Below are 24,612 nucleotides of genomic sequence, written 5' to 3' on the forward strand. Positions count from 1 at the left end.
ACACAGGGACAGGTGACTCAGCAGCCATGGCAGGTCTCAGGGTGCTGTCAGTGGGTCACTTCAGGTGTTTGGAACTAAAGATCTCCTTGGAAATATTCTCCTCTAAAGGTATTTCCCAAGTTTTAACCCTTCAAAGAGCCACCAGTGGAATGAAGTGCTGATGAGATCAAATGGATCCCATGAATTTAAGTAAGGATTTAGTTTCCTGAGTGCTGCAGGCTGGGAGGTCTCACCAAGAAGCTTCTTCAGCTCAGGTGTCTCTTCCTCACATGTACTGTTTCCATCACTTACAGATGATTGTATCAGAGAATCATGGAATTACTGCGGTTGGAAAAGCCCTCTGAGACCATCAAGTCTGACTTTTTCCCAGCACTGCCAAGGCCACCATTAACCTATGTCCCCAGGTGCCACATCCACAGGGCTTTTAAATCTCTCCAGGGATGGGAGCTGGGCAGCTGTGCAGGGCTGAAGAGCCCTTTACATGAAGAATATTTCCAATATCCAACCTGACCCACCCTTGGCACAGCCTGAGGCTGTTTGCTGTCATCCTGTCCCTGTTCCCTGGGAACAGAGCCCAACCTCCCCCTGGCTGTCCCTTCTTGTCAGGGAGTTGTGCAGAGCCAGAAGGTCCCCCTGAGCCTCCTTTCCTTATTTTGCAAAATTTAAAACTTCACTTCCAGGGTCAAGGAAGATTCACGACACCAAGCACATAAACACCCACGAGCACAGAAACAACCCTGATTCCCAGAGGAACAGTCCTGGAGGGTTTGTGAGCTCTGCCCACCCCAGAGGACCTGCTCAGCAGCTCTTCACCTGGAATGAGCCCCATGGAACCAGGTTCAGTGAGTTGGGAGGATGAAGGACAGGAGGACAAACTCTTTGGGTCAGTTGCCCAGATCCCAGTGCTTGTGGCACTCCACGCTAGCCCACTTGCCTCTTGGCCAGGGTGATGTTGTAGTAGCTGAAGAGGGCTGGCCAGTGCCTGAAGGAAAGCTTCCTCCAGATCTCCTCATCCTCTGCTCCCCAGGTCACCTCTGCTTCTGTTCCCAGCTCCACTTGCCCATTCCCTCTGCCCTCTGCTCCCTGGGCCCACGTGTGCTGGTTGGGCTCCAGCCCTGACTTCTGCTCCCTCTGCTGGGTCTGGTTCTCCGACAGCTGCAGTGGCTCCGACGGGAAGACTGACAGGTCGATCTTGGGGTCCCCAGCAGGCAGCACCCCTCCGGGAACGGGCATGGGAGGCAGACCTGCTTCCCCCAGGGGACTCTGCTCGGTGACCTGGGATGTGAGGTAGGTGCGGAGCCCAGCAGGATCCGTGTAAACCAGGATTCCTATCCAGATCACCGTCCCGGCCTGTGCAGGATGAGCAGAGACATAGATCTCTTCAGTGCCACCACCCTTTCCCCTGCCTGAGCTGACCCAGGCACCCCAACCACAGGTACCCCACTTTTCCTGCAGCCTCAGTCCCAGCACTGCTCCTCAGGGAAGTCTGCGAGCACTGCCCAGCAAACTGAGAATCTGGACACCATTTTTCTGTGATCCACGGTATGGTCAGAACCCCACTTCCCTCTCCAAATGCACAGCAAGGAGACTCTGTGCTGGCAGCCTTTTTGGCACCTCCAAAAAGGGCTGGAATGCCTCAGTTTGGGATTTTGGATCCAGTTGTGCAGAAGCCACTGCTCTGGGACCATGTGGGGATTTAATTTAAACTGCCAGTGTTAGCTGATTGGACTGGGAACACCGAGATCCCTCTAATTCCATTAGAGACATCTAAAACAGAAACGGGGACAAGCAGGGGCAGAGAGTGGAGTGGTTGCAGTGGTTGTAAAAGCTGAAACCTTACACAAAATAACTCCTGAATGTCTCTAGTCCATATGTGGAGGAACAAACCCCGACTTTGCTTGTAAAATCATCTCAACTGGATGCCGTGAGGCACCAGCAGCAGACTGGTGTGGGAAGCAGGACCCAGGAGATGCAGGGCCTGGCCGGGGTGGCAGCCAGGTCCCCCTCACGTACCATGATGAGGCGCTGGGCCAGGCGCGTGCGGGCGAAGAAGTAGATGACGCGCAGGCGCTTGGGCAGGCGCAGGTTGCGCAGCGAGGAGGGCTGCAGGGTGATGGTGTGCGGCGTGTGCGGAGCCGCCGGGCGCAGGGCGGGAGGGCGGGAGCGGCACGGGGCCTTGGCCGGCGCCAGGCACGACTCGGGGGGCAGCCGCTTGTTCAGGTCAGCCAGCTGCAACAGACACGGAATGGGGAGGGATCAGGGCTGGGAGGTGAGGTGAGGTGTCACCCTCCCTGGTGATGTGGGAGGGATTCTTCCCCCACGGTCATGGTGGTGATCATGTCTCCTTCCAGCCCACGTACCCCAAATCAGCACACTCAGAGACTCACAGAATCATGGAATGGTTGGGATGGAAGGGAATTAAAGCTCATCCAGTGCCACCCTCCTGCCATGGGCAGGAACACCTTCCACTATCCCAGGCTGCTCCAAGCCCTGTCCAGCCTGGGCTGGGACACTTCCAGGGATCCAGGGGCAGCCACAGCTTTTCTGGACAACCTGTGCCAGGGCCTCCCCACCCCACAGAGAAGTTCTGCCCAATATCCAATCTAAACCTTCTGCCAGTTTGAAGCCATCCCCCCTTATCCTGTCACTCCAGGCCCTTGTCCACAGTCTCTCTCCATCTTGCTTGTGGGCTCCCTTCAGGTCCTGGAAGTCCACGATTAGGTCTCTAAGCTTTTCTTCTCCAGGCTGAACAGTCCCAGTTCGCTGAGCCTTTCCCCACAGCAGAGCCACTCCATCCCTCTAATCAACTTGATGCCTCCTCTGGATTTGCTCCCACAGCTCCATGTCCTTCCTGAGAGTGTCTTTTCCCTCAAGTGTCCTGTTCCCAATCCCTGTGTGTGTGACCAAGTAAGTCTGGCCCTGGGACTTTTAACAGCTCAGGACTAGAGGAAGCAGCCTCAAGTTGACCAGGGAAGGTTTAGGTTGGATATTGGGAAAAATTTCTTCCTTGAATGGGCTGTCCAGCCCTGGCACAGCTGCCCAGGACAGAGATGGAGTCCCCATCCCTGGGGGGATTTCACAGCCATGTGGATGTGGCCCTTGGGGACATGGTCAGTGGTGAGCACAATGATGGTGATGGAATGGTTGGACTCCGTGATCCTAAAGGCCTTTTCCAACCTCAATGAATTTACGATTGTTTTTTTTTTCTCTTTAGGGAGTGAAATGCTGGGGTTGTGCTCCCTTTCCTCCCCCTGAGGCCAGGCTGTGCTCCCATGCCCACCTCCATGCGGCGGATGTCGATGGACAGCACTGTGGTGAAGAAGAACATCTGCAGGAAGAAGTCTGACACCAGCCCGACCACGGCGAAGAGGCAGAACTCCTGTGGATGGAACACAGGGATTAGCTCCCACTTCACCTCACAACAAGGGACACTAAGTGGTATTTTACTGACAAACCCCATTATCCATCTCTTGTTGTGGCTGAGACTTTAGGGCTGGATGAGTCCATGTGAGAATCTAAGAATATTTATTCTAATTCACATTCTTTGGATTTTTTGGCCACAATCCATCAAGGCCCTGGGACTCTGCTCTCAGGCAAGAAGGGACAGGCTGACAGGAAAAGGCCTCAGGTTGTGCCAGGGGAGATTTAGACTACAAGTTAGGGAAAATTTCTTCCCCAAAAGGGCCTATTAGGCATTGGAATTACCCAGGGCAGTGGTGGAGTCCCTGTGCCTGGAAGGATTTAACAGCCCTGTGGATGTGGCACTTGGGGACATGGATTAGTGGGGAACAGTTGGCCTTGATGGTCTCCAAGGCTCTTCCAACCCAGACAATTGCCTGACTCTGCAATCCTACTGCCCACTGCCTCCCTGCAGTGCCTCAGGCTCCGTCCTGCCAGCCCAGAGCAGCCCCACACACCTGGATGGCAGGGACCAGGGTGAAGTATCCGATGAGGATGATCCCAAGCTCCGTTGCCATGTTCTTCATGATGGACCAGCTCTCATTGCTCAGGCCTGGGGAAGGGCAAGGACAGGTCAGGAGAGCCTCTCCACTGGGCCAGACATGAGCACAGCAAAAGGAGCTGCACTTCCCTACTTTAAAACCAGGAATCTACAGACAACAGGCCAAAAAGACTCTCCCAGGTTAAAATTCCCAACTGCAAAGGCCCATTGAAGTTTTGAGTTCTGCTTCCCATCTAGGACCCAAACCACTTGTATTTTTAAAACTAAATTCACCATCACTCTGTCTAGAATCTCTTATCCCCAAGATGTTTAGAAACAGCTTTGAAGTTTCCAAGTTCCATTTATCCATGGTGTGAGCACACTCAAATCCTTCCACTGGCACAATGCCTTTACAGAATGGAAGGATAATTTAGGGGAATTTTGTAGGACCTGTGTTTTGCACTTCTGATATCCATGACCTGAGGACACAGTGTTCAGTACTCACACCAGGAGATTCAGGTCTCCCCTACTAATATTTTTTTGTATTTATTTAGCCTGTATCACTCAACAATCCCAAAAAGCAGTGCCCACAACGACAGCATTATATTCTTGGAATTCAAAACAAAAGGCTGTAAAACTCACCTTTTTTCCTTCACAGACCTGAATTAGACCATATTCCCTCTCCCAGTCCCTGGCTTTCCCCATTTTCCCTCTCTGCAGTCTCCCAGAGCAGGATCCTACCTTGGGCAATGCGGAGCTTCACTTCCAGGTCCACAGGCGTGGACACAACAGACTTGGTGAGGACCAGAACATTCTCCAGGCCAATCACCACCACCAGGTATGGGAATATCTCTCTGGAGGAAACAAAGGCAGAACTGAGAAGATCAATGGAGAAAAAGAAGGGAGAGAGGCAAGTTTGGAGCAAACACACCCCTTGGAGTTGAGGTGAGGAGACACCACCCTGTGCCCCAATCCCTTCCCTCAGTGCCAGAGAAAAAGTTTGTGTTTCCTCTGCCTTGGGCAGAAATCACCATTTTTGCAAAGCTGCAGGAATTCCTAGAAAATGCCCATTGTGGAGCACCAGATTATTTTGGTGCTTCCCAGGGTGGGGACAGAGCCCTTTGCTCTCCAGCATCAGGTACAATGAGGTGTAAATAGAGATGGACCTGGAACACCCTGTGAAGGACTGGGGCGTGGGTGATCAATCACCAGGGAGGAGGCAGGGAACATGTCCCACCTCCTTTCAGGATCATCCCATTCCACTCCCTGCCATGGGCAGGGACACCTTCAGGGACAACTATCCCTGCTTCCAAGCCCCACCAACCTGGCCTTGGACACTTCCAGGGATGGGGCAGCCACAGCTTCTCTAGGAAATCCATTCCTGTTCCTTGCCACCCTCACAGGGAACGATTTCTTCTGTCTATCTCACCTAAATTTTCCCTTTCAGTTTGAACCATTGCTCCTCGTCCTGTCCCTGTAGCTCCTGATGAAGAATCCCTTTCCAGCTTCCCTGCAGGCTCCCTCAGACACTGGAAGGGGGGAATGTCAGTGAATGTCCATAGTGAGTGAAAAAACTACCAATACAGATAAGCCTCTCATGGGCAGCTTCAAGAATCCAAAATTCAGCAAGAACAACTCAAGCCTGCCTTTAATAAATTTATTTTCTGCTCATAACCTGTGTTAGTCCTCCAGGCAGCACCAGGACAGGACAGAGATGGGAGAAAAGCTCCTTAGGGATGGGAATCTCTGAACAGAGAGAATGGAGCGACTGCAGGAGGAGGCTGTGGGAGTGCCTGCTCAGCTCCAGGAATAACATGATATCCCAACAATTCCCTCTGCTTTAGGCACACAGAGCCACCTGCTCAGCAACAAGGAATCTCCAGGAGGACTGGCCAGCAGAGGAGCACATTCCCTGCATCTCTGGAGAGCAGATGGTGATCCTGCCCAGCAGTGTGTCCAGCACATCCCAGGAGCTTATTCCCCAGCAGGGGGGCACCGAAGAGCTGCTCCCAAGGCATTCCCTGTTTATCCCCCTGGCAGGGGTTGGCACATACCCGCCATTGAGAGTGGGTGTGAGGCCAAACAGGGTGCAGAGCCCCACGGACATGAGCAGGGAGCTCAGCACTGTCACCACCGCCGCCAGCGCCAGGCCCCACTTGGACTTCACCATGTCGATCTTCCCTGCAAAACAGCACCCAGCCCGGGTCAGCAGGGAAAGCAAACGGAATTAATGCAAATGGGGAAGGGATGCTCGTCCTGACTGGCTTCAGGAGGTCACTGAACACTCCCAGCCCACAAGAGAAGGTACTGCAGTGCTCCCAGAGCCTCCCAGCGCAAGGGTGGGACACGGGACAATGCTGGTTTACAGCCCACACCAGTCCCAGCACAGCACTGAGGTGTGAAAAAAGGAACTGAAATGGCGCCGGGGGGTCTAAACCCCACCGAACTCAAGAGCATGGGTCTGATCTGTCTGATAATGGATGAAACAAACTGGGAAAAAAGGCATTCCTGTGGCATCTAAGGGTGCCTAAGACAGAAAACACCTTGGAAGATATCAGAGAATCGTGGAATCATGGAACAGTGGGGTTGGAAGGAACTTGAAAGATCATCCCGTTTGACCCCCTACCATGGGCAGGAACACCTTCTACCATCCCAGACCTCAGACACTTCCAGGGATGAAGAAACACCTCCAGCTAGGGAGGTGTATGGCAAGGAATAACACCACACTGGCTAAGAGGGGCAAATTAGCAGGAATCAGATAAACAGTTACTAATTCTCTCTGTGACAGGTCAGAGTAAAATTCCAATACCACCTCTCTTGCTGAATCAGGTGGGAAGTGCGGTGATGTTAGGGACAGGAGTCTCTTACCAGGGCACTGCAGCCCTGACCCCACAGCAGGTGCCAGGAGTGCAGGTGCCCCCAAACCTACGTGTGGAGAAGTAGATGTAGGCGAAGAGGATGATGTAGGTGGTGACGAGCGGGATGAGCTCAGCGATGCCGATCTCCTCCTTGAAGTGCACGTGGACCACGTTGTCCTCCCGCAGGCTGCAGTTGGGGCTGGGGTGCAGCAGCTTCAGGCGGGAGCGCAGGCTGCTCAGGAACCTGGGGAAGAGCAGCACGTCACTCACCCTTTCCCAAAAAGTTCCTACAGGAGCGCAGCAGGAGGAAGCTCCATGGATTCACATGGACCAGCAAAGCGTGGTTCTCTCCAGGTCTTACTCCCAAACCTGCTCCTCGCCGGCCTAAACCACCCAGACCTTGATTTCTACAAAGGTTTGCTGTGCAGGCTCACTGTTATTTACAGCAAAGGCTCATTGACCACAATCTGAGCTGTGGGGAACAGAACATGCTGTGGTCTCAAACACCCCCAGGATTTTCACAGAATTACAGAATTCTGTGTGAAAATGGAAGGGGCCACACAATGGACCTTGGGGCTCAGTGCTCTGGCAGAGCAGGTTTCGACTCCTGCCAATTCCACCCCAGGCATCACTTGGGGAATTCTGTGCAGCTCTGAGTCCTCTTGATCCACTTGATCCACGCCAGTTTTCCCAAGTGCTTAAGGGGGTTCACCAGTTGAACCAGTGCTTACTGGAAAGCAAACCGGTCTGTGTAGAGGGAACTGGATGACACAGGAACTCCCCTGGCAGCTCTGGATGTTACAGACACTGTTTCTGAAGAGGAACTGACAACTGAGTGTCTTTTATTTCCTTGAAGCACAGCAAGTTTTCTCCCCAAAACAGCACCTTCAGAGATCCAAAATACTCCAACCCACGCAGAAATGGAGGTTGAAGAAACCATGCCAACATCAGAGTGGAGAAAACAGCAGCTGTGGCCAGAGGCAGCTCCTCACCTGGAGTCGTAGCGCTGCAGCCCCAGGGTGACAGTGTAGGACACCACGCGCCGCCGGTTGTACAGGTTCACCCCGCTGTACCTCCCGGGCAGCCCGAACAGCAGGTCTGCAGAGACATGGCACGGACATCAGGGAAACAGCACACAGGAGAGAGGGGGCCAGAGGTGTTCCTTGTCAACCGCATCAGTGTCCCATAGGATATCCCAGACTTCCCTGGACAGTGCTCTGGTGAGACCCCACTGACAGGGTCAGTATCTGATGCAGGCTCCATGTGCTCCAACCACACCGAGCTCACACTCTGCATGCTCAAAAATAACCTTGAAAGCAAACTTCCTTTAGGGCTACAAACCCCTTTTCAGACGTGTAATATAATACATTATACACTTCCAGAACTTCCAAGTTCCTTTAAAACCAAAGGATTCAACACACATTTAAACCAGCATTTCCTCCGGCATTATGGAATCACTAACGATCCCACCCATGGTAAGAGGGCTTTTTTTATAATTAAGAGATAAAAATACTTTTATGATATCCATTGTCAACTCGGGCTGTGTGCAAGAATTAGAACACACAAAGGAGCAGGATGAATGTTGATTTATCTGTGACAATGAGGCAGCCTTTGAGTGTGACAGAGGGAAAAGCCAGGCTGGAGCATGTGTAGAGTGAGACGAACAAAACTCTGCTATTTTTACCTGCAGAAAGGAGCCTGGCTGAGTGAATTGTTCACGTCCCACAAATACAGATCAGAGCTCCAACACACATATAAAATGAGAGACAACAAAGACCAGGCAGCTTCGGCTGCTGTGAGTGACAAAATACCGCCCAAATTGGCACCATCAGCAATGCGGGTGTTGGAATTAGTGAGGATGGAATAACAATGAAGCTCTAGGCAACTCTCAGCTTCGCTGGCTCTCCAGCCCCTCACCTTTGAGAGTGGCTGACGTCTGCAAGGTCTTTGGTTCATGCTGGTGGATGGTTTTGATGATATCTGGGTCGGCATTGAAGCGCTCGCGGTCGTTCTGCCAGAAGTTCCCTGGGGACAGCAGCAGGCAGCCATGCTCCGGGAGCAGATTCCGCAGCTTCCTGAGGCCAGGCAGCAGGTCTGTCACCTGCAGACAAACCTCCTCCAGGCTCCTGACCCCCGAGCTGAAAGGCAAACACACTGCTGTGGGACCAAAGTGAGGCAAAGGCAAAGCTTGTGGAGAGGAGCATCCCAGGGACCTGCATGAGGTGTTGCTGCTCTCCTTGCTCACAGCTCAGAACAGGACTGGGTCTCCCTGAACCGTGAAGGAGCTGATCTGCTGCTTGTCACCTGCTCAGGTAACTCAAACAGGACTTGTGTCCTGTAGGGAATTATTGTTATTGTCTTGTAGGGAGTTATTCTGGCTCCACAGAGTTAACACTGCTCTGGTATCTCCCAGCTGCCCACAAACACCTCACTGCTCAAGTGAGGTTTGGAAGATGAGCTGCATTTCTGACTGACAGACACCACACCAAGCTTTCACAAAGCAGAAATCTTCTGCTCATTTCCCTGGACAACCTTTAAAAATTTTAATTGACATTGGAGCTCCGACCTCTTTAATTGCAAGGATGCTAAAAAGCTAAACTTAGGTTTTAAAAACAAAAAAGTTCATTTATCTGGCTTTAATGGAAAAAGTATTTTCTGTTACACTGCCGAAGTCTGTTTTCCTGGGGAAAAGTGAATGACTTCACATACATTTGTGATTGCAGATCATGAAGAAAACATTTTAGGATACGACATCCTTAAAGGGAAACTTTGACAATTACCAACCAGGGATGTTTGGTCCTTTCAACCCACAAGAAATGCAGAGCAATCTTTCTGGGAAAGGTAGGAAAATCAATCTCTTAAAAATGGCTCCAGTTTTACCTGCTTCTGCTGTAACTAGCATTATACAGTACACTATGCCTCCTGCAGCCAAAGAAGGGATAAATGAAGGAATTAAAGATTTAGAACAAAGGGGCATTATATTTAGGATGCATTCTACTCACAATTCCCCTGTTTGACAGGTGATAAAAGCAGACGGGAACTGGCATTTAACAATTGATTATCAAAGGCTTAATGCCGACACAGGACCACTCCCTGCAGCCATCCCAAATATTGCAAACCTCACTGCTACACTGCAGGCAGCTGCACACAAAGGGATGGCAGCTTGGGATAGAAAACACATGTTTTTTATGTGTTCTTCTTCCAATTCAGGAAGAAGATAAACCTAAATCTGCATTCACTTGGGAAGGAACACAATACATCTTCAATTGTATTGTGCACTCACCCACCACAGCACACAAACCCCAACAAATTAAAACTCAGGAAAGAGTGGAGATTTATCAATACATTGATGATGAGTTGGTAGGAGGGGAGGAGGAAAGTGCAGTAAGAAGAACAGCACAGGATATATGGAATAGATTTAATGGGGGGAGGACAGAAGTGCCCTCAGCTAAGAGCCAAGGCCCCTCTAAAGAGGTAAAATTCTGGGGAACCTGGGTGGGTAGCAAGCCAAGGTGTAATTCCAGGTGAAACCATTACAAAGTGAGATGCTGTATCTACCCCCACTACTAAAAAGGAACTTCAAAAGATACTTTGGGATACTGGAGAAATCATGTTCCTGGATTTTCTATAATAACAAGACCCTTGTACACAATAATGAGGAAAAAACCAAACTGGGAATGGCTTGACAGCCACAAACAGGCTTTGCAAACACTGATGGAAGAGCTTAAAACATCAATCACTCATCCCAGTGATCCTGTAACAGCTGAATGGGATTTTGCTGAACATGGAACTTACTGTAATATGTACCAGAAAGGCCCACATGGACCCAAATTGGGATTCAGTTCCACAGCATTTAAAGATACTGAAAAGAGAAATGATGCCTGGGAAAAGGGATTATTATGTCTGGCCTGAGCTCCTGAACAAGTAGAAAAAATTCAACAGCATCAACCTGTGAAAATCCAAGACCTTTCAATCTGTTGGCCAGTATTATGAAAAGCAGTGGTGCAGAGGCAATTGCACAAAAACTGAAAGTGCACAGTCAGTGTGCACATATCTCAGGGGTCACAGATCAAATGGATGGCACTGAAGGGCCTAAAAACCCACAAAATTACAGAGAGCTGTGACTCCAGACAGGTTAGCTTGACAGCAGAAATATAAACCTAGTCCTATACTGCATGCTGCTGCATTCACCTCAGACTCTGAAGTTAAAGGTGTCTGGTTCCCTGATGCCTCAGCCAAAAGCATGGATGGGAAAGGGAGGCACAAAGCAGTTGCTCTCAGCATTGAAACAGGACTGGAAGCAGTAGAAGAAGGAATGGGAAGTGCGCAGGTGGGAGAGTTAAAAGCTGTAGTGCTGGCAGTACAGGAGAAAGCAAAGACAATCTCTGTTGATTCTAATGCACTCTGGGCTGGTGCCACACAGGTTGTGTCAGTGGGCAGTGCTGGATTGGCAAGAGGATGGAAAAGAGATTTGGCAGAAGGAAGACTGGAGTGGTTGTTGTTACAGGCTCAGTCCCATGGACAAATCCATACAGGATGGGTCACAGCTCATGCAAAAGACCAAGCTGTACGGACTTACTGGAACAACAAGGTGGATCAGCTGACAAAAATCAGAAAGATAGAAACTGATCCGTTGGAAGCTCCAAAACACTGGTATGGACTGGGTGAGTGGTTACACTGTGAATTAAAAAGCTCTGTTTTTTGCAGCACAAAGCAGGGGCTGGCATCAACCAAGAACATGTGTACAGGTTTTCTCCCAGAGCATCCCCAGTGCCAGCTGAGACTTGAACAAAATCATCCAGACCTGGCACCACCTTTACAGATAAAAGGTAAGAGAACACTCTGGTTCTCTTGGCAAAGAGATTCTTTTGGGCCTCTGAAGAAGACATCCAGTGGTCACAAGTACACACTAACAGGGGTGGGAGTGGTCAGTCACTGCTCAGAGCAGGAACGCTGATGCCAAAGCTACTATTTCAGGACTCAGGAACTGGTTTTCCAGCCTCCCTGTCCCAGACTCTACACAGAGTGACAGTGGACCACACTTCAGCAGTGGGATGCTGCAAGACTGGGCCAAAAACCAAAATATTAAATGCATTTTTCATACACCTTATTATCCCCAAGCAAATGGGATCATGGAGTGTGCCAATGGTTTGCTAAAGTGGCGCCTTAGGCCACATGAATCTGGTTGGGATAAAAGGTTACCCTCTGTGTAGATATAATAAATAAAAGCAATAAATAAATTAATTAAATATTTTAATTTTATTTATTTTATATGTGTATGTATATATAAAAATGAATATAATAAATAACTGATATGGACCAATGGGTAGTCCTGTTTCACGAGCTTTCCTGTGCCCTGTGTCTCTTGAAACAGCTCCAAATGATAAAACTGAAGCTTTTCAGGCCAACTTAATGGCGGGAAATCTAGTCATGGTGAAGTTAGCCCAAGCTGGGATTGCACCTATGGAATCGAGGGCCAGTGTTCTGGGTGGCTATCGATTCTAGTGGCCACCAAACTCAAGCAGTTGCCGACGGAGACTCTGACATTCCAAACTCATCCCTGCACAGGTTTGGTTTATGTTCCCAACCGGCCCGGCCAGCTGCCCCTGCAGCGCCCCCGTGTGGCGGCGGCGGGAACAGCGCCGCGCTCAGAGCCAGGGACGAAGTTCTGCCGCAGCTCTGGGAAAAACGCTTTAGTGTTGTAGGAGCTCTGCTGGGTTGGTTTCCCTAATAAGCTGGAATGGTCAAGTACAGCCTCAGAAAACGGGGTGTCTATCAGGACGTGAGCCAAGGAGCCGCTCAGGCAGCAGTGGGAAGGGCTGGTGACCACCTGCAGGGTTGTGGGAATCAGTGACAGAGACTCTGGAGCTCCTACAAGGGAATAAAGCCAGTTCTGGACACGCAGGGGCCCTACTGGACAGCACAGGAACTGAGCAATCTGCTGGAGCTAAAGCTGCAACAGACTCTGAAACTCTAAAGTGACAATCACTGTATGGTTATGTTTACAGAACAATGTCCTTAATTCCGTAGCATGGCTGCTCAGCCCTGGATCAGTCAGCCACCCCCACAAAACCATGCAACCAATGACTAAAAGAAAGAAGAGAGCAATGTTGTTTTTCCAAGGGGCCACTCTAATGTAACACACACAGAACCAACAGTACCTGACCCTTGGAAGAGAAATTCCCACCTAAATTTTCTGCAAGCTGTGACACTGATAAACCACAAAAACTGCTGGATTTGTTCTCAGTCTCCCACTCATTTCATGAAAATATTCAGATGACAGGACTTTCACACCAAACATTTTCTGGTGGCCTTCTTGCAGTTGGAGTGATGCTCCTTCTGGAAGGAAAGGCAGCCCAAATCTACCTAGTGTTAAAAATCCTGATCAGCGTTGTTAAGGTACTGGAGTGTTTGAGTTTTCAATTGTTTTGATTAATATTTGTATATATTTTGTCCCAATAGTTTTGCAGAGTATATGAGTCATTGCTTTAGAATGCTTGTGTCTTCACTCTGATTGTCACAGTGGGTAGAAAAGATTTCCCCCTGAATGCAAGGTGAATTTTCATACGATTATAGAATCAGTTTTGTGCACCTCTTCCTGTCTCCTCAGGGTAAGGTGTAAAATTCCCCATTGGAGCAGGTGGGAACAATCTGAATTTCATTACACCTTTAATTGCCCTGAGGCTATAACCAGACAATTCTATAGTACATGTATATTTGTTCAGGTTATTGCAGAATTGTCTAGCACTTGGTATAATGAGTGAGGATTTGTGAAATGCTGAACTTCACTGAAGAACACTGGACTAAGGGCCATGAATGGAAGTGAAGGCAATCACTGACCCATCACTGAATTCCTCCAATCACTGCAACTCAAAAAATAACTCCAGGAACTTTTCTCTGATCCTGATTTGCATCCCATCTTTCCCATGATTTTAAGACTCAGGGGGTGGGGAACATCCTGATCTACACAGATTGGTAACAACACAATTAAAATGGCTTGTTTGGATTGGCCCCAACTGCCATGAACACTCTGGATTTAGTGCTATACCTTGTCATTGTAACTTTTTTTATCAGTAATCACTATATATATATGCCCTGAGCTTTGTGGTTACTCCAGGGGCTGACTGAAAAAATCTGAACATTCTCCTCATTTCCATGGGAAGTTACATTTGAGTCCTAATCAATGCTAATTCTTTTGCCAGTTTTAACACAGGTACCTTGACATCTGCACTGTTTCTGTTCTGCTGTAATCTACTGGTAGTTCTTGAGTTTTATATGGTGGAGTAATTCTGATTAAGATCTTTCACGTGTTATGTCCTGTCTGTTAAATAAATAATTCATTTTATAAATATACCTTATCTGCCATTATTGCAGGCCAGAGCAACTCCTTAAATTTAATCTGTTGTCACAATCTGAGGCGAAGGCAGGGCTTGTCCAAAGCTCCCACTCATCCTGTGACAACAAGGAGGAGCTGCTGCTCCAACAGACACTTCCCTCCACCGGATGCAGGAATGGGTGAGATCTGCTCAGGAGAGGCCAAGTGAAGAACAGAGAGCAGCCCTGCCTGGCTCCAGCCTCACATGTCACAGGAAAGTGCTTCCAGAAGACAAATCAATTGCAGCCTTTGTGAAATCCCTGCCCAGAGGAGACTTTTCTTACAGTAACTACAAAGAGCAAGCACAGAAATTCATACACGATGATTTGTCTTTGTGAACACTCCCTCCAGAATGGGTATCCTGCCGCTGCATCGCAGGACACCCGGACAAGTCTCAGCTATCAAAAGAAAACACTGGAAAATATGATCCAAAAAAATGGTGTTTAGAGGGACAAGAGCTTTGGGAAAGAAAATTTAAAGGAACTGCTGCAGTGATGCCTCTGGAAACAGCTCCAGGAAGAGCCAGATGACCATGGTTTGTATTTCACCAGCTCTAAAACGTGGCAGTGATAACAGTTCACGCTGCAGATAAGCCCATGGACATTCTTATCTGTGAGGCAACACTGCCAGCTCGTGTCCCTGCGGGATGTTGTGGGTGCAGAGTGACACCAAAACCCACAACTGGGGCAAACCACAGATTCCAGGTCACTCCTGACTTTTACAGACATGAGTGCTTGGATCTGCAGCCAATGAAAACACACCCAGGGTGTCAAAAATATAATTTCTGCTCGACTTTGTTACTGGCAACAAACAACAAGAATTTCATAATGACTTTTGAGGTAATTGCAGAATTTAGCTCAAAATTAGGTGTTTCCTGAAATATCTGAGTGTATCCCCAAAATGGCAACCTTGCCCCATGGTTTAGGTGTAAATGTTGAAGTGTTTTTCTTTTGGTGGTATGAATAATAATAATAAAAGTAATAATTTTGTTTCTATGTTGCATCACTGCCCATCAAGGGCAATGTCAAGGGGAGATAATGAGAATACAATGAGAAGACAAGGGAGATAATGAGAACACAACACAGGCCTGGGAGCAAGTTGTTTCTGCCTGTAATTGGCAACAGATTATTATCCCATAGGATAAAGGAGGAGAGGGACTGAGCACATGGACAGAAGGTCAGTGCCAAGGCTGGGGGAACTGTAAGGGAAAGAAAAAAACTGAGTAAATCTGTACTGAACAGCAAAAATGGCATTTCTAAAACAGGACCCCCAAGAGCAGCAGCTGGGGGTTAAGGATGGGTCTACAAAAGGACAAATCATCAGGTAGAGGAGCAGGGTGGTCACTCAAAAATGATAAATTTAATCCCCTTGCTTTTAATAGCACAAAGACCAAGACCCCACTTGGGGGCTTAGAAGAGCTTCTGCTCTGAAGTGGGAGCTCATCAGCTGGAAAAGACAGAGGAACATGGGGACATTGGGCTCCCAAAATCACCTCTTAATGTGTAAAACTGATGTGAGTGGCCACAAAGAAGGGACCTGTGATCTCAGAGGTGTTTCAGGAAAAGCCTTTCCGTGGAAAACACCACACATATGAGACTCCTCTGACAATCTCTGCACAGTTCTGCTCTCCCACCTTCAGGAATGCCACAGTGACAACAGTGCCAAGAAGAGGACCCAGGATGGCACATGGAATGCTGAGCCTCTCACCTGAGTCAGCTGAGAGTTTTGGGTTTGGCTTGTAACAAACTGGGGTTTGGGCTGGGGACTGGGAGCTCCCCCTGGAAATACCTGAAAGATGAGGAAAGCTGCTGTATAAAGGCACCAGCAGGATAAAACCAAACAGGTATAAACTGGTCCTAAAAATAGCCAAAGTGGAAGTCAGCAGAAGGTTCCTGACCAGGAAATTCCAGCAGGGGCCCAGAACTCCCTGTGATGCAGAGCTGGTGAGGTGATGAAGGAATTCTGTGACACTGCACCTGCTGTAACAGGTATCGCCTTGCAGGCCCCTTTTGGACTCTGACCAGAAAATTCCTGAGGATTTTCAGTGCCTTACTCAGACCACAGGAAAGTTCTCCAGCACAAGTGTGAACTGCTCCATGTATAAGATAGATCCCATGGAATTCATTAGCACTTATCTCTCTTTTTTGTTTAATTCTGAGGACACTGCCAGCTCAAAGCTCCTACCCAGCCCTGGAGGCAGCCATTTGGAGCCAAGTGTGCTCAGCTGTGCCTCACCTGTCTCTCAGGGCGTGGTTCCTGATCTCCTCCACCAGCTGGAAGACACGGGACAGTGGTGACCGGAACACATCCACAGCCAGGAAGTTCTTCTGCCAGGGGGACACAATGGCTTTCACAAAGATCTGCTGGATGTAGGCCACGGGAGCTCCAACATACTGTGGGGAAAACAAGGCAGCATTAGGCACAGGGCACTGGGAACCTCTCAGCAGGATCAGAGCAGGAAGGGCTTTGCCAGGCTCTGTTCTCCCTTCCCAAATTAGACATGGAACATGACAGGACTCAGCAGGCAAGAACAAAAGGTGTCTGATTCTCTGTTTGTGTTGTAGGGACCTTAAAGCTCATCAGACAGGACACCTTCCACTGTCCCAGGGTGCTTCAAGCCCCAGTGTGCAACCTGGCCTTGGACACTTGACGGCTGCTCTGGGCCATCAGGTGCTGAGGTCACTCAGCAGGGCCATGTCCCCTCCCCAGCAGGACTCACCCAGTCAGGACGCTCGCTGGGATCGCCGTGCTGCTGCCCCACGTCAGGGCTGGGGGGAGAGTAATCCTTCACAGGGGTGCTGAACTCCACAGGGCCTGTCCCCGGCAGCGGCAGCTTCAGCAGAGGGTAGCTGGGGACACAGAACCAGGAAACATGCTGATTTTGGAGGTTAATGGACTTTTTTTAGACAGAAGAGTTAAAAAAATGACCAGGCCCACTTTCAGCAAAACCAAGCTGGGCAGGACAGGAGATCCAGGCTTTCATGGGAACTGATTGGTATCCAAGAGTCTTTCTACCTTGGAAAGGGATAACTAAACTGAAAGTTCTGGGAGAGGAAGAAGGGAAGATCTTGCAGGGCCTCTCCTGAATTCCTCCATCCAAGTCAGTTGTGGTAAAGACACTCAGTATGGCCATGGCTCAATTACTGCATATCCCACACAAACCCAAGACACTCCAAGTATTCCAGTGGCTGCTTCTCTGCCACTGGAATCCTCTGCTTTCCCTCATGTAGATGGGAACTATTTCCAAAACTTGTAATTAACTTCATTGGTCGTCAAAGCACTTTTAAGAGCAGCAGTGAGACACTAAAACCATGACATCTTGATCTTCTTGCTGCTTTGCCACCACAACTTCTGGTGATCTTAGCTGCTGTCCCACAACAGAGACTTTGAACCATTCAGAAGTTGAGAAACTGAGGTTCTAGAGAGTTTAGAATGCAGTATTTAACTCCAAACATTCCAAAAGTGGTTAAAAGCAAAACAGAATTGAACAGGCGGAAAAAGCAAGGCTGCTGATACAGAGAGATCCATTGATCATCTGGAATTGTCAGCACCAAACTGAACTGAACAACAGAACTTTGGTCTTTTTGAGGCTTTACAATTCCTGAGGTATTTTCCTGTTTGTTGATTAATTTTGTGGCAATACTGACACATTAAATATAAAGGCCTTGGAATTGTTTTCCTGCAAAGCTCTGCCCACTTAATTAGAGATTTGTTTGGGTGATCAAAGGCCATGGAGGAACAAGCAACATCTAAACATGAGGCTTCAGAGGAAACAACAAACAGCTGAAAAAGAACAATGAAATCAGAAGCCAAGCTTGTCAGATTTGGTTTTTATTGGTCTGACAGTAATACATCTAATTATTAGCATTTCCTTGTGCAAGGGCAGGGAAGAGAAAAAGGAATAATAAAATCAAACGCAAGTGATAAACAAAGCAGAATGGGTTCTGGACAGCCAGAGCCCAGCAGGAGCAACACAGAGACCCCCTGTGCCCTGGGCTGATCCCCAGTGTGGGCAGCAGGGATGGGGGAAATTCTGCCCCTCTGCCCTGCTCAGGTGAGCTCCCACCTGCAGAGCTGCTCCAGCCCTGGGGCCAACAGCACAAGGACCTGGAGCTGCTGCAGAGAGTCCATGGATCTGCTCCAAGATCTGCTGGATCTGCTGGAGCCCCTCTGCTCTGGAGCCAGGCTGGGAGACCTGGGAATGTTCACCTGGAGAAGGGTGAACATCCAGAGAGAGCTCAGAGCTCCTGCCAGGGCCTAAAGGGGCTCCAAGAGAGCTGGAGAGGGACTGGGGACAGGGATGGAGGGACAGGACACAGGGAATGGCTTCCCACTGCCAGAGGGCAGGGATGGATGGGATCTTGGGAAGGAATTGCTCCCTATGAGGGTGCTGAGACCCTGGCACAGGATGCCCAGAGAAGCTGTGGCTGCCCTTGGATCCCTGGCAGTGTCCAAGGCTGGGTTGGACAGGGCTTGGAGTAGCCTGGGATACTGGAAGGTGTCCCTGCCATGGCAGGAGTGGCACTGGATGAGCTTTAAGGTTTCTTCAACCCAAAGCAGTCTGGGATTCTATTCCATGATGCTGTCTTAAAATTCTGTTATTCTATGACTTCCCTGCTCTGTGCTGGTCTCAGACCAGCTGCACACAGTGCTGAGGGTCCCTGACCAGCCCTGCTGCACAGAAACATCGGCTAAATGAGCTTCTGCCTCAATGATGGGCCTTGATTTTTCCCCACCAGTTTCCTTCTCCTGGCTTCAGGTTGTTCCTCACCTGTATTCTCAGAGGGGTGGCTGGGATCAGTCAGTGAAATATACCCCAGGAAAGCAGAGCACCTCCGAAGAGCACAAAGAGTTCAATTCCAGCAGTAAACCGGTGCCAAAGACCATCCCTGAGTCCTGAGCACATGGCAAAATGCACTCCTTTCCAGGAAGGAATCCCTTCACTCTCACTCACTGATGTGCCGAGGTGTAGGACCCCATTCTGGAATAGTTCTGACCTAATTAGCAAAGCCACTTCTCAAGCAACAATTAACACCTCGTTATCAGCAGTTAATGCAGAGCAGCAACTGAAACACCCTCAGACACTGCTTCTAAAGAGGGACCAAGCACTTCAGCTGCATCCCAAATTTTTGCCAAGGTTCTCCTGCTCTCCAGGGGTGTCACCATGTTATTACCACCCGTCTCTCCCAGGGCCACGATCTGCTTTGCTAACGAGCTTCTGGAACTCATTACAGAAAACAGACTCTTCACGCCTGATGGTTTCTTGGACGAATTTCTGCAGCCTGGAGGGAACCAGTCACTGCAGAATCTGCAGATATTGGCACTCAGGAATGCAGACACTTCCACAAATCCACAGTTACCAAAGACCACCTGGTCTGGAGCCTCAACTCTCTGCCCTGAACAATGACAGAGCAGGTCCAAGTCCTGACCCAGTGAGCATGAGATTCCCAAGCACAAGGAGAGCTGCTGGTGACTCCAATCAGATTTCCTCCTCACTGGGAAATCCTGAATTTCTGAAGGCAATAAGCACGGAGGTTTTGTTTTGACCCCTCCCAAAACACATTATGAGAGTGAACACTGCAGTAGTTGTCCTGCTTTTACTGCCTGAGAGAGCTGGAAAGAGGAGCCTGACCCATCCTGGGAAGCCATTCCCAAGCAGGAATGAGGAGACAGTGAAGAAGTGCCACTGGAAAGCTGCACCTGGCAAAGCTGGAGCCAAAAGACAGAGCTGCTATTTGCAATTATATCAAAGACAGAGAAAATGTAGGATCCACTTGGTTGGGCCCTGAAGAAGCTTCATGTTCTCCAGAACAAGAGACCTGAGAATAAAACTGCCCCTGACAGTTACAAGGATTTATGTGGAGCAGTGAAAAACCAGGAAGCAATGCCCCAACTGCTGCTCACAACCACAAAAGGTTCCAGCCTGGAGAAGCCACCTCAGAGGTGTGAAAATCCTCCCTTTGATAATGTTCTCACTGAGATGTGAAAGCAGCCTGTTACCATCACAGCTCAAAGGAAAACCCATGCCTGCAGCAACACACGTGAAGCTTTTCTACAAAGAGGGGAGCAAATAATCACATCGGGTTTATTTTGCCCAAAACAGACAAAAGAATTAAACCCTGCAAGACAGAATCTGCACATGCACATGTATGAATGGTCTGGGCACAAAGATTTGCTCAGCCCCACAGTGCCCTGCTGGAAATGATTCCGAGCCTGTGTGACATTCCTGGGAGTAAGATTATATCCACTTGCAAAACAGAGATCCAAATTAGGGTCCATAAGGAGAGTAGGGAATTTACAATACCCTCACACAGGTGTGCCAAGGATGAAACAGAAGAGTGCAGGCTCCAGGGAGAACAGGACAGGCAGGTGTGCAGAGAAAGATCAGCTTTCCTTCTCCCCATTTTTAATTCATGGGTTTGGAGTCCACCACCAGGTGCTTGGAGGTTATTTTCATCTCATTTATTGCTTCACTTCACTTATTCAATTAGCTCTTACTTATTAAACCAGATGATCATCCCTATTGTTTCTTTAGTTCCACAAAAGCAGATGACAAATTTTATAAAGTCTAAATGAAAGAAGAGCTTCTGGGTGGGCCCAGAAGAGAGAATGTTGCCAAGAAACATCCCCCCAGCCCTAGGTGACACAAATCCGGGTGGGACTTACCAGCAGGCCAGGATGCAGAGAGCTGTGAAGAGGATGATGGGGATGGGGTAGGAAGCACAGAGCAGCCCGTGGTTGTAGAACGCCCGCGAAATCCTCTCGCGCAGCCTTTCAGTCAGGGTCATCCTCAGCCGCCCTCACCTCGATGCCATCCCGGGATACAGCAGGGGCTTGGGCAATTCCAGCATGGGCAGCCCTTCCCAGAAGGCACTGGGTCTAGCTAGGGAGTGCAAAGGGAGAAAAACAGATAAAGAAAAGGGAAATGAACACTATCAGCTCATTTTAGAAATATCTCCAGCCCCCAGGAAGGAATTTGTCCCTGTGAGGGTGGTGATGCCCTGGCACAGGGTGCTCACAGAAGCTGTGGTTGCCCCTGGATCCCAGCAAGTGTCCAGGTTGGACGGGGCTTGGAGCAGCCTGGGATAGTGGAAGGTGTCCCTGCCCATGGCAGCAGAGTGGAACTGCTTCATCCTTAAGGTCCTTTCCAACACAAACCATTCTGGGATTTCTTGAGTCTATGAAATGATTGAGCAGATCTCGACCTTGCTGTCAGGACTGACCATCCCTGTTCCCTGAGGAACTCAGGAACATCACAGATATGCTGCCCCTGTGGCAAAAAATACATTAAGTGGCTCTCTGACCAGCCTTAGCTGCCAACAGCCACTGTGGGGAAGAGCACAACACTGGCAACAATTTCTAGTAATTTCAAGGAGGGAAACTTTGTTTTTACTCTCTTCACTTGCTGTCCAACAGCAGGATTCGGTAAGGAAACACGGAGTATTCCAAAACTAGTATTTCCCTATCACTTGTGGGGAGTTGCATATTAAATTCTGCCATCTTTATTTACTTTATGCTGTGACAAAGCTCATAAGAGTGAACAGCAGGAACTGTTCCTGCTCCAAGTCATTTCTGCAAACAGAGATTATCTAAGCCAAAATAAACCTGCTGATTGCAGGGTAAATGTTAAAGGAGAATTTCTTGCCTTTTGCATGACTGCAAATCCAAGACAAAGTTTCACTGGAAGCATGAGGGCATTTGGATGTTTCTACTCTGCAGCACCACAGGTGATGTTTCTGGTTCACTTCAGGTACAAGAGATGCACACACCTCACAGAATCCCAGAACACCTGAGGTTGGAAAAGCCCTCCAAGGTCACCAAATCCAACCTGCGGCTGATCCCCACCAGAGCACTGAGTGCCATGGCCAGGAGTTCCTTGGACACCTCCAGGGATGGGGACTGCAAACCTCCCTGGGCAGCCTCTTCCAAGGCCTGACCACCCTTTCCATGGAGAAATTCCTGCTGATGTCCAAGCTGAGCCTCCCCTGGGCCAGCCTGAGGCTGTTCCCTCTCCTCCTGTCCCTGTTCCCTGGAGCACAGCCTGACCCCACCTGGCTCCAATGTCCTACACACTCTTATGAAAAACAAGGCTGACCAGCAGGAGGAAAAAATATAGAACTTCTTTTGCAGGAAAAATCTACTCAAACTCACTACTTTTCCCAAGACAAAAGCTTTTATCTCACTCAACAATAGTTACATGTTCCGAATTCTTTACATTTCTGGCTGAAAGCCTTCCCAGGAGCCTCCCTGGACACCAAGAGCAGGGAAACACAGCGGGAGCAACTCAGACTGCTCGAGCCCACTGTGAGCTTAGAGGAAAAACTAACAAAGATAGAAAACTTTTCCCTTTCTAATACATAGTCACCTGGGGTTTTAGGTATATTCAACTCCTCAGTTTTCCACAGAATCTTCTGGAACCAGGCTTTGGCATTAAGTGTAATAAAAACACACAACAGAGCGAAGACTGGAGGGGAAGCAATATAAGGAAAAATCAAAAATAAATCACCGTTCCATAGTATTTTTCTTGCACTTCAATGCATACAATAATTTGCTCCATCATGTTGCCTATATCTAAATATCCAATGGGAATTTTAACCCAGCATTTTCCAACACCAAGCTTAGCAAAGCAGAAACAGACCCAGCCTGGTCCTTCCACCCCCTTTTCCAGAATCCCACCAGGATGTACACATCCAAGGACTGACCTGCCTGTCCACACCTGTTCTGCAGATGGGAACAGCTCCGTCCAGGAGCAGATGTAGGATTTGAGGAGTTTTCCTCCCAGTGCTGTGTTTCAGGAAGGACAGGGGAGGGATGAATGGGAAAGAAGGAAGAATTTACTAAAAATGAGGATTTAAAAAGGTCACTGGATTGGACTGTGGTGCTGCCCAGGGAGCATCTCAATGTGACGCTCACACACCTGAAGGCCAGGTGGGTGATGGACCACCAGCAGGAAGGCAGGGGCTACCAGCAGTAATTCCCCCTCCTGGTGCTGCAGGCACTCCCTTGTGTCCATCAATCCCACACAGGCTCCTGGGGATCAGAGAAACCTCGTGCCTTCAGAGTTGCCCCAGACCATGTGAAAGCAGCAGAACTGATGCTGCTGGAGACAAGACCAGCCAGAACACCTCGAATTTCTACTGTAACTGACACATTTTATCTGAACTCCAGCTCAGGTCGTGAGCCAGGAACAGAGGGTCCAAACAAGAGAATGACTCCTTGTGCCACCTGGACCCACAGCCTGTGGGACATGTTCACACACAGGTATGGAGTCACAGATGTTTCACACACTCCTGGGCTATTTCCAGCACACACAGAGCAGAAGAGCAATCACCAAACACACCTGATCCACAGCCTTCCCCTGACCTGCAAACAGCTCTGAGCCCTCCTCAGCCCTCACCACCACGAAGATTTCACAGCAGTGCCCAAACTCAGCCCCACAGACACTTCTGTGGAGATGCAGAGAACAGACGCCGGATCACTCACACCCCAGAAAAGCACCCAGATTTTCTCGCCCTCAGCTGGGCCCTGCAGGTGGCTCAGGGCTCCGATGCCCCCAGCGATCACTCACTGGTGTCACTGCCACAGGAGATCCCAAATCCCACCATCCACAAGGGGAGGAGGGGAGGGAGAGAGGCACACATCTCAGGAACACAGCTCTCTCTCTCCTCAGCCAGTGTGGATATTCCCCAGCAAGGGCCAGGGAACATTCCTCAGGACTTCAGAGGTGGGAAAACAAGAGCCACGCTCAAGACAAGCCTCCTTCACAGAAATGCTGCACAATGGGCTCTAACACCAAGGTCCTGTTCTCCCCTCGCATTCCCATGGGAAGAATGATGTGCTTTGTGCTGCCAAAGGACAAGGAGGTCACGGGGAACAGAACACTTCCTATGGGAAAATCACAGCCATGCACTAACCCTGGGGAGGCTGCTGTCTGCAAGGGGTTAATCCCAACACTGCTGTCAGGAACAAGGCTCCAAACAGCCTTTAAGTCCTAAATGGATTGTCCTTCACAGAACGGGTATTTTCCATATTCAAAAGGTAGAAAATGACATTTTGGAGTACACTCTCTCCATTCCAGCTCTGTGGCTAAAACAGTACTGAAAGTTTGACACAAGTTTTTGAACCAAATTTCAATACCCAAAATGTACAAACTCACTTCATTTTGCCTGTTCTGCCTCACTTTGCCAATTTTGCCTCACTTCTCTTTACCTGTTTTCCTCCCTGTACAACATTCATGTATGTTTTGAGTTTAAAAATCCAGAGGTTATCTGGAACAGACCCCATTTTACAAGTGGTATTTCACTCACGTTACATATCATTAACATCTCTTGAAATGCTGGAGTAGCAACAACAACAAAGATTCAAAGAGAACACTTCAATAATCTCTACATGCCAGATAAAGTTATCTGCTCCTAAAACAGGGGCTGACACCCAAAATC

The 24,612-nt window shown here is 49.0% G+C and overlaps 1 protein-coding gene across 6 annotated transcripts in view; it reads right to left on the reverse strand.

Annotated features, from left to right (window-relative positions):
• SCAP (SREBF chaperone) overlaps window positions 1–24,612 on the reverse strand; it is a 41,014-nt gene that overhangs the window by 8,311 nt on the left and 8,091 nt on the right. For 3 of the 6 annotated variants that reach the window (XM_085050006.1, XM_085050003.1, XM_085050007.1), the window contains exons 2-13: window positions 20,840–21,056; window positions 16,893–17,022; window positions 16,409–16,566; window positions 8,716–8,936; window positions 7,791–7,896; window positions 6,870–7,042; window positions 5,995–6,121; window positions 4,682–4,794; window positions 3,918–4,012; window positions 3,281–3,379; window positions 2,014–2,229; window positions 935–1,350 (exon numbers count right to left, since the gene is read on the reverse strand). In XM_085050006.1, the coding sequence (XP_084906132.1) occupies window positions 935–1,350; window positions 2,014–2,229; window positions 3,281–3,379; window positions 3,918–4,012; window positions 4,682–4,794; window positions 5,995–6,121; window positions 6,870–7,042; window positions 7,791–7,896; window positions 8,716–8,936; window positions 16,409–16,566; window positions 16,893–17,022; window positions 20,840–20,961 (1,976 nt within the window). In that variant the 5' untranslated portion in view covers window positions 20,962–21,056. Of the gene's footprint in view, window positions 1–934; window positions 1,351–2,013; window positions 2,230–3,280; window positions 3,380–3,917; window positions 4,013–4,681; window positions 4,795–5,994; window positions 6,122–6,869; window positions 7,043–7,790; window positions 7,897–8,715; window positions 8,937–16,408; window positions 16,567–16,892; window positions 17,023–20,839; window positions 21,057–22,538; window positions 22,638–24,612 lie in introns of all 6 variants that reach the window. The other 3 variants (XM_085050008.1, XM_085050004.1, XM_085050005.1) reach the window with 2 other exon arrangements.

Source organism: Lichenostomus cassidix, chromosome 2 (genome assembly GCF_008360975.1).
Source record: "Lichenostomus cassidix isolate B80296 chromosome 2, HeHo_3.0, whole genome shotgun sequence".
NCBI lineage: Eukaryota > Metazoa > Chordata > Aves > Passeriformes > Meliphagidae > Lichenostomus > Lichenostomus cassidix.